Source organism: Daldinia vernicosa (assembly GCF_022497035.1).
Source record: "Daldinia vernicosa strain CBS 139.73 unplaced genomic scaffold F5Y00scaffold_47, whole genome shotgun sequence".
NCBI lineage: Eukaryota > Fungi > Ascomycota > Sordariomycetes > Xylariales > Hypoxylaceae > Daldinia > Daldinia vernicosa.
The window spans coordinates 254,389-262,967 of NW_025953963.1; the positions used below are offsets into that span (position 1 = coordinate 254,389).

At 44.2% G+C, this 8,579-nt stretch overlaps 4 protein-coding genes across 4 annotated transcripts; 2 read left to right on the forward strand and 2 right to left on the reverse strand.

Moving 5' to 3' along the window:
* Window positions 1-356: 356 nt before the first annotated feature.
* F5Y00DRAFT_244717 (uncharacterized protein) lies at window positions 357-2,317 on the reverse strand. Its single transcript, XM_048008872.1, has 2 exons — window positions 1,685-2,317; window positions 357-1,619 (listed from the first exon to the last, which is right to left on the reverse strand). Exons 1-2 carry the CDS (start codon window positions 2,021-2,023, stop codon window positions 654-656), a joined length of 1,305 nt encoding a protein of 434 aa, XP_047862119.1. The 5' UTR covers window positions 2,024-2,317; the 3' UTR covers window positions 357-653.
* A 429-nt stretch (window positions 2,318-2,746) lies between these two features.
* Window positions 2,747-3,496, forward strand: F5Y00DRAFT_150168 (uncharacterized protein). Its single transcript, XM_048004517.1, has 3 exons — window positions 2,747-2,804; window positions 2,863-3,065; window positions 3,128-3,496. Exons 2-3 carry the CDS (start codon window positions 2,901-2,903, stop codon window positions 3,203-3,205), a joined length of 243 nt encoding a protein of 80 aa, XP_047862120.1. The 5' UTR covers window positions 2,747-2,804; window positions 2,863-2,900; the 3' UTR covers window positions 3,206-3,496.
* Window positions 3,128-5,131, reverse strand: F5Y00DRAFT_150162 (uncharacterized protein). Its single transcript, XM_048004516.1, has 3 exons — window positions 4,602-5,131; window positions 3,853-4,544; window positions 3,128-3,787 (listed from the first exon to the last, which is right to left on the reverse strand). The coding sequence occupies exons 1-3, from the start codon at window positions 4,682-4,684 to the stop codon at window positions 3,684-3,686; spliced, it is 879 nt and encodes a 292-aa protein (XP_047862121.1). The 5' UTR covers window positions 4,685-5,131; the 3' UTR covers window positions 3,128-3,683.
* A 252-nt stretch (window positions 5,132-5,383) lies between these two features.
* Window positions 5,384-8,205, forward strand: F5Y00DRAFT_244722 (uncharacterized protein). The gene is made up of 2 exons (XM_048008873.1): window positions 5,384-5,957; window positions 6,012-8,205. The coding sequence occupies exons 1-2, from the start codon at window positions 5,497-5,499 to the stop codon at window positions 8,191-8,193; spliced, it is 2,643 nt and encodes an 880-aa protein (XP_047862122.1). The 5' UTR covers window positions 5,384-5,496; the 3' UTR covers window positions 8,194-8,205.
* The last annotated feature ends 374 nt before the right edge of the window (window positions 8,206-8,579 follow it).

Genomic DNA, 8,579 nt, shown 5'->3' on the forward strand with positions numbered 1-8,579 from the left:
ACCCGTTAGCCGGATTGCGCCATCGAAGCTAAATAATAAAGGGGGAGAAGCCCCAGTTTGGCAACACTCGGGCAATCCGGGGTATTTGCCTCAATATATACCTATTCTTAAGCAGTCATATTCTTAAGCAGTTATATAATAAATACTATGTAGTTGATGACTTGACTGACAAATTTAATTCTATAGTTGCAGTGGATTTATTGTAGACAAGATATTATAGACAAGAAATAGGAGCAGCTTTGCTATCAGGTTTTACTGGAACTAGCAAGGCATTATACTCCATAGACGAACAAAGCCTATAGACACAAGTAGACCAAATAAAGGATCGCAATATAACATACGTTGAATAAAAGTACGTTTAGCATGTCTTAGACACCTTTACAGCATACCATAGTAAGTAAATGCAGCTAGCCCGACAACCGAGACATTCGGGTAGAGCCCGTTCAGTTAGTGCAATTGTCTAAATCAACAGGGGAAAAGATTAGTTAAGACAATATTGAAAGACAATAACAAATTGGACTTCATTCAGTCATTCACACATCAGCTAGTCCACCTACTCTCCTTATAACGTACCCTATTAATCATAATTCTTTTCGGTAATATTGCACAAATTGCACTCTACCCGCCTAGGGACTGATGTTTAAATAAACATCCTACTTTGCGTCCCGAGTCTGCTCTCCTGCTACTGGTAAACCGGCACTTGCAGCACTCTCGCCTACCTTCACCTCATCTTCAGGGACACCAGCTCCGATGCTCCCAGAAATACTCAAATTACTCATACCCCGCTCTATAGCTCTACGCTCTCCTCGCCGGTCTCCAGCTATGGTGGTACCACCCCCGATGACACCTCCAATTCCGGTCGCGCCGCTAACGCTGACGCTGGCTGTAGTGCTGGCGCTCTCGCTTCGGTCCCTTCCGCCGCCAGCGCGACTGGCATCGCTCTGTCGGCGATCCCGTAGAGCCCGTTCTAACTCCTTAACTCGCCTTTTGAGATTCTCATTCTCACGCTTAGCCGACTCTAACTCCTGTCGATAGTGAGCTGTCTCCTCGTAGCGTAGGGTGGCCGGCAAGAGTCCCGGCGAGAGCTCCGAGCCGGGAGTAGCTGGCACGCTCGTGTTAGAAGACGTGTAGCCCCGAGGGAAGTAACCGGATCCATAATCATATGGGACGCCATATGACTGGGTATATGAAGAACCCAGACTAGTGCTAACATGATACGGGTGGGGTGAGTGGTTTCGGCTTTGGCTTCTCTGAGAAGCAGTGCTGTTCTGTCTACTCATTCCCGGTGCCGCTCGAGGGTTTCGTGCCGCTTCTAATACCGAAGCAGCGCTCCCGGAGTGAGGTTGCGGGATTGGTATCGGGGCAGGCATCGAGCCTTGGGTAGTAGCAGACTGGTTTAGACTGCGTGTACTAGCACTTGAGTTGGTCCGATGATGTCGACGGTCTGCGCTTGTCGTTGGGAGAGGGAATCCCGGACCGGATAGGAGGTGAGTATCGGTGAAGGAAGAGGGGTGGGTCTGATCGGCAGAGGTCGACGCGCTTGTAGACGAAGCATTTGAGGCTACAGACGAGTTCTGTGCAGCGCGCAGCATGATCAAATCGCGGCTCAAACGGTTTACCTATGCCGTACAGGTTAGAATGCTTGCTATACCGTCGTTAAAGAGGTTACGAGTAAAGATCATACTAAAAGTTCTTGCTCCTGTTCTAGCTGTGAATGCAGCTCAGCAGCCGTTAAAGGTCGCGGGTGTCGCAAAGGACCAGGACCAGCACCGACACCAGTGTCGTCTCGTCCGGGAGCGGAATGCGGAGCAGACATGGTATGAGTTCCCGGTAGCGGTGGTGACGGGAGAGAAATTGAGGATGTCCGGTTGACAGTCTGTTGATTCGAAGGTAAAATGTTTAGAGAAGGGGACATGGGAGCTGGAGGTGCCGGGATATGTGATTGCCCATTATGATTGGAAGAGGAATTTCGAGAAGCCGCAAGGACGTGGGGAGAAGGTGGGACTGAATTAAGGTCGGGCATGTTGGCCAAGCTATGATACCAAGTAGTTTGATGTCCTTAAACTGTTTGATGCCTCAAGCACTGGTTGCATAGAAGGGTTCAGTTACTAGAGTACGTACTCCGAATATCAACACAACAGATAACGGAAGATTTAGTCCCTATACGGTTCCGTCAAAAAGTGGTTACATTGTTCTATTAGATTCCTGTGATGACACGAGAAAATGTACTAGTGTTTGTTTGGGCAAAGTTATTGGGAATATTGGGAATATTAGGAATCTGTTTACCGTGAAGTCGGTCGCGTTTAGTGGTCTGCGCCTGTAACTTTCGAGCTTCTGCGGGGTCCTTCAGCCTTATTGATAGGAAACTTTATTATGGGTCGTGGCTTGAGCTGCCTCACATGGATGCATCTAAATGCATGAAGTATCCAAGTATATGAGGTACTTAGATACATGTCTACACTTAAGCCTGAAAAGGTTTAGAAGCTCCGGATGAGACCCCCACCTAAGCTTCATCATCGATTATCGATAAGGAAAATAATGACGTAGATTGCTCTCTTTGTTCGACAATTGAATATGAGGAGGACATGACGGCATTGACGGTTATGATGTCAAACTGCGTTTTAATGCCTGTCCGTCTTAGGAACCTCATAGATGCGTGTTTATGTAACGCTCGATCTTACGCATATCTAGGACATCCTGAGTTGTATTTAACTCCTTCTTCGACGTTGTCTTGCTTCTCTATCTTCTAAACCCTAAAGATTCATCAACCCACAATCTATCAACTACACAGGCCACTATAAATTGTATGGAACTACGCTACCCAACCCCTTGATAAAGTTCAATCTGTTAACGTCTAATTAGATTCATTAAACCAACCTTGGACTTCAACATCATACACAATGTCCTCTGCACCAAACACAACAATGTCCTCTGTACCAAACGTAGGCCGTGAATCTCCTCCCCCTGAGAGCCAAACTGGCCGGCAGTTAAAGGAGACGCCCGCGTCCGGACAAGGCACAGATGAAGCCCCCAACAAGAAGGAAAATATGCAAGACCAACTAAGTGTAAGTAAATACCTTCTAATCATTATACCCTAACATTAGGCTCACATAGAATAATCACGCAGAACCTAGCTTCAAACCCCAAGGGACCCCTCGAAGATGCGGTCACGGAGAAGTTTAAGAAAACTGAAAAGCCATCATAAAGTAGTTGGCTTTGGTATGAGGGACATTTGGGATTGTATAGCAAGCAACATGTTATTTTATTAGAAGGGATATCATATTATGAATATGTACGGCATAGTTTTAACACATACGCCATTACATTATCCGGTTGGATGTAAACAATTTACCATACAAACTGCCAAATCGTCAATCCATGTCCGCATGTTCTCATCATAATCATAATTCACTCATATGCCACTGCAATTCAACTCGGAGCGAGTAGACCATTGTTGACACTGGGTACATTGCGCCGGTTGTACCGACTCTGACATATCAAGTGACAAATCACAAACGTTCCACCGCATACAACATAGAAATATGAAGAACTGGTTAATCATGGAAATGAAGTGTAGACAAAGCAATCAAGCTACCATACCCGGCAAATATAAAGCTACACTAAACCCAGTATCCGAGTCATGGTAATTCGTAACGGCATCAGATTGCTCACATCCTATCTCCTTAGGCCTTCTCATCTCCAGGCGCCTTCGAGGGAATAGCTTCCGTCGTGCTCAGAGGGGTAGACTGCTCCGTGCCAGCCTTCGGTCCGGGCGCGGGGACTGCAGCTAAACGTCATTGTCAGCCGTTGTTTCAACGCAACTATTCGTCCGCATTAAATCAAGATACTCACATGGGTCCGTCGGCGCACTGGCATCGCCGGAAGAAGTCGGCTGTGTTGTCTGTTCCTTCTCCTTGCCGAAAACCCTCTCAAGCCCTGAGGCTTTGTATGCAGAGCCGCCATGCTCCTGCTTCTTGAGATCGGCTAGACGGCGCGCCTCGGCATGGATGTCTTGCACTTGGCGCTGGCCTTCGGTATAGAACTTAACTAGCTTCTTGCCAGTAGGGGAGTTTGTCGCTTTCTCGAAGTACGAGTTGATGCTATTAAAGAGACTACTGGCCCGGTTCGTGATACCGTACGATTGATCAGTCGCCTTGGCACGTTCAGTGGCGTGGTACTTCTTGTCGAGGTTCATTAAGGTGTTCATGAAACGGTTGGTAACGCCGTGAGTGTGGTCAAGCTCGATCGCACGCTGGAGAGCAGCATCGCCGATGACGTAACCATGGGCAAGGTACTCAGCCAAAATACGGCTTCTTGGTTTCTCTTCCTGCGTAATCTCATCGGCATCCCGGTCGACATTAGTGGTATGAGGGGTGCCATCATCGACTTGACCATCGGCGGGGATTACAGAAATCTGCGATCCTTTGAGTTGGGTATTATTTAAGAGCTGCGCAGTCTTGGCGGCAGTCTCTTTCTCGAAGGTGACGCTGGCTTCTTTCGTATTGCCCTCGCCGGGCGTGACCTTAATCTCAGTGATCTTGCCACTATTTAATAAGAGTTAGTAGATAGTAGTAGGGTGAAATAATAATCGATGATCCTACCAGAAGCTGAAGAAGTCTTTAACTTCGCTGTCACTCGCGTCTGCGCTAATATTCTTCACCAGAACAGTGCGGTTAGAAGCCATGATGATCGAATAATAGGACTGAGGGGTAATATAATATACGAGTACGAAGAAATTATAGAGTCGAACGTAGAGATATAAGGTACCTAGGTAGTTTAGGAAGAATGAAGATGTAATTTGTAAATATTGAATGTGAGAAAGTTGGAGGCCTGAGTTAAAACGTTTGACCGCGTGCGCCTGCCAATCGATTATTTAAATCAACACCTGATTCTAGTCTTTGCCGTAGACGTGTCACAAGCTTGTATCAATATTAGGAGGCATCCAATTCCATTCATTTCCCGCATAAAGGCGCTAACGGAAGAACGAGGGGCAACATACACGTCATTACCTAAGGTAAACCATTTGAAGCTCTCCTGTGACAGTGGGGCAATAATTTGGCAAGATACCAAGGTACATATGTACCTAGGTATATACCTGTCAATGAGGTTTACATCTACAACCAAAACTCACTATGTATGACGACCTCTTATAAGAAAGTTCATAAGCGTCTAATAATAGGTATCTTTTAGTTAACTCCATAAATACCTCCTATACTTACCTAATCGATATGAGGTAGATATACTCGGTTCAACATAAGTCTTAGTAGGTACCTAATAACAACCGATTCAACTACAAGCAGATTCACAAATCACCCGCGCGTAGTATCACGAAGCAAATACGAAATGGCGCCCAATAGCAAGCTGATTATGTCAGAAGCCAGCCGTGAGAAGTTGCTCAATCACATTAGACACCTCCATCATCTGGAGCCTTGTTAACCTTGTCCATACGTGCTACTTTACCATTGCAATTTTATGATACCGCCAATATAGGTCAACATGGCAGAAGCGATCGCGACGCTAAGTCTGGTTTGCAATATGATGCAGGTAATCTCTTTTTCCGGAGAAGTTTTCAGACTCTACCGTGACACCATGAGAGATCACTCACCAGACTCGAGCCTCGCATCTAACACTGCGCATCTATCAGCGCTTCTGGAAACTTTGCAAGAAAGACTTAAGGACTACTATCCCATTCATTCCAATACTAGAGATGAATCAGAGGGTTTAGAGCAACAAGCAAAAATGAGGCTTCAGAGCCTAACATCTGACCTAGTTCGAGACACTAAGGAACTACAAAAGCTGCTTGAGAAGGTCACGACAACGGCTTCAGCAGGGAAGCTTGGCAGTTTAAGAACGGTTATAAAGTTCAAGTTCCGCTATAGTTCCCAGATTTCCTCACTAGAAAGGAGAATCAATGGCACACGGAGCGTCATGGACTCGGAACTCCTGAGCAGAATATGGTAGATATTAATAATTGCTCCAATGACCTAGGTACCTATTAACAATCCACCTAGTTCGTCAACGCAGGCAAGCCATTGTCTCTCAGAAGATATGTACTTAAATCTTCACGACGACATAAAACAGTTTATTGTCCGCTGGTCTAGTGGGGAAAGGATCATATCAGAACTACTCGTTACCGAAGCACAGAAAACTAGGGTCCACGTCACAGCAGAGTCGGAACATACGCGCGGTAGAATAGATGCGATAGGTTCCAGGTTGCTGTCTGAGTCGACCCAGCGTGATTTCGAAGAGTTGCGGAAGCGGATTCTTTCCACGTTATGGTTCCCTGAGATGAATCAACGAGAGAATACAATTAAGGAGGCTTCTGATGATATCGTACTCGAAATCTTCCCAGATTCCAATTTTGCGGATTGGCTCCGATCAGATAGATCAGACACACCGATATTCTGGATTAGCGGCAAGCCGGGGAGTGGCAAAAGCACTCTAACAAAATATTTAATACACAGTAGTCAGACGATCGAATACCTCCGTACTTGGGATCCCTCGGTCAAGATATTTCATTTCTATTTCTACGCGCTAGGCCAAAACCCTCTGCAGAAACAGCTTCGGGGTTGTCTGCGCACTCTTCTATATCAGGTTATTACCGAAAATCCCGGTACCTTAAACCGGTTGCTCGAAGAGCAGCCAAAGGTAAAAGGAAAAGCGTCGGAGCACGATTGGCCTTATCAAGAACTTTTTAATGCCTTATCAACATGTCTCCATGGCGTAACCTATACTTGCCTATTCCTTGACGGGCTCGATGAAATACAAGATGATGAGAGACTACAGGTTATCGAATTGGTGGAGTTTTTTAAGACTATCCCAAGTGTGAAAGCTTGTGTGACAAGTCGTCCAGAGAGATTGTTCGTGCAGAGTCTAGGACAACACCCATATCTTCGAGTTCAGGAACTCACTGAGCAGGCCATACGTTCGTACGTCGAAAATGCCTTGGGAAAATATGAAGGTGCTTGCGAGGTGTCTGAATCGGACTACGATAGCCTTCCAGCGCACATCGTAAGAAAGTCGGAAGGAGTATTCCTATGGGTAGCCATGGCACTCAAGGATCTCATTAGAGGGGTCGAGAAGCACGGAGACTCCTGGGAATTATTGAAGCAACGAATAGAAATGTACCCTCCCAACCTTGACGAATTATACGAGCAAATGTGGATTAGGCAGAACCAGGATCTACCAACTCATAAACGGGAAGCTGCCATATTATTCCAGTCCGTTTTGGGACGCAGACCTCCCGAGTCACCTCTCTTGGTTTTTCTATTAGCTACCAACCAGGCTCTCCGGAGCGAATTGCAGCAGCTCATAGTTAATAATGGTTTCTGGAGCTTTGAAGACGCGAAGCGCATGGGCAAAGAATTTGAAACATGGCTCTGTGCAAGAAGCGCCGGTCTCCTCGAGATATCCGGACAAAGGGGAATTTTGATAAAGGGTATCTATATTTATTCGAGTTTTGATAACGAGGTCTCTTTCATTCATCGATCAGTTTGCGAATTTCTCACGGAAACGAAATACGGCCAGGATATTATGAGCTATGACGATAGACCAATCATTGCAAAGCATCTTGCGTATCCTAATGCTGCTGGAGCAGCAGCATATGTCCTTGCTGCTGAGGCTCCAGAATATAATTTAAGTAATCTTACTAAATCCCCTCGACTATCAGCGATCTATAATCTTTTGGAATCGTTGGGAAGTGAGGGACGGAAGAGGTATCGGGAATGGATGCCGCCGGCGGATATGAATAACATGTTCCTTCAAACCGTCCTACAGGTTAACGCTAAGTTTGGCGACGTGGAGATTCTTGACGAAATCCATCAGAAGGACAGAAAGTTCGAGAGCCTTTCCGTAGAAGAAAGGGGAGTGATTTTTTTCGAATGCAATCGACATGTCGGAGTTGGTGTGGACCTGGATATATCCAAATTCAGATTCAACACGAATGAACAGGATTCAAGCATGATTCGGGTCCAGACTGTGGAATGGATTCAAAGCGCTTGGAGAACCTGGCTCGCGTTTCTTAAACGTCAAATGGACTGCGTCAAATGGCTGCTTATACATGACTCAGATCCGCATTTGGTCATGAAAGAAGAGGATGCTAAACATGATCTCTCTTGGCTTGCTGCGAATATCAAATGCATTCGCCCTACCACGTTCCAATTATTTCATATTAAAATAGACGGCGGGCGATAAGGCAAAAACCGCCAAACCGTCAATACATTAAAACAATTTATAGGTTTAAACATTAAAATATTAAAATATTAAAAAAATAAAATAATAAAATAATAAAAAAATAAATATATATATATTTTATAATTATTAATATATATAAATAATATATTAATTTAATTTTACATATATAAATAATATTATAATTTACGTATAATATAATATAACGTTTTTTAAAAAAAATAAAATATATTTAAAAAAAAATTTATAAAAAAAATAAACTATTATAAAAAAATATTTAATAATTAAAAATAGAAATAATAAAATAAAATTTTATAAAAATAATAATAATAAATTTTATTTTTTAAATTAAATATTTATTATAAAAATATAAAAAAATATAAAAAAAA

What these genes read in the sequence shown, in the direction of transcription:
- F5Y00DRAFT_244717 (XM_048008872.1), bottom strand. Translation starts at nt 2,023, where the DNA reads ATGCCCGACCTTAATTCAGTCCCACCTTCTCCCCACGTCCTTGCGGCT. An exon ending in AACAGGAGCAAGAACTTTTA is followed by an intron (nt 1,620 to 1,684) that starts GTATGATCTTTA and finishes TGTACGGCATAG; the next exon opens with GTAAACCGTTTGAGCCGCGA.
- F5Y00DRAFT_150168 (XM_048004517.1), top strand. Translation starts at nt 2,901, where the DNA reads ATGTCCTCTGCACCAAACACAACAATGTCCTCTGTACCAAACGTAGGC. An exon ending in ATATGCAAGACCAACTAAGT is followed by an intron (nt 3,066 to 3,127) that starts GTAAGTAAATAC and finishes ATAATCACGCAG; the next exon opens with AACCTAGCTTCAAACCCCAA.
- F5Y00DRAFT_150162 (XM_048004516.1), bottom strand. Translation starts at nt 4,684, where the DNA reads ATGGCTTCTAACCGCACTGTTCTGGTGAAGAATATTAGCGCAGACGCG. An exon ending in AAAGACTTCTTCAGCTTCTG is followed by an intron (nt 4,545 to 4,601) that starts GTAGGATCATCG and finishes CTTATTAAATAG; the next exon opens with TGGCAAGATCACTGAGATTA. An exon ending in CAGTGCGCCGACGGACCCAT is followed by an intron (nt 3,788 to 3,852) that starts GTGAGTATCTTG and finishes AATGACGTTTAG; the next exon opens with CTGCAGTCCCCGCGCCCGGA.
- F5Y00DRAFT_244722 (XM_048008873.1), top strand. Translation starts at nt 5,497, where the DNA reads ATGGCAGAAGCGATCGCGACGCTAAGTCTGGTTTGCAATATGATGCAG. An exon ending in GAACTCCTGAGCAGAATATG is followed by an intron (nt 5,958 to 6,011) that starts GTAGATATTAAT and finishes CAATCCACCTAG; the next exon opens with TTCGTCAACGCAGGCAAGCC.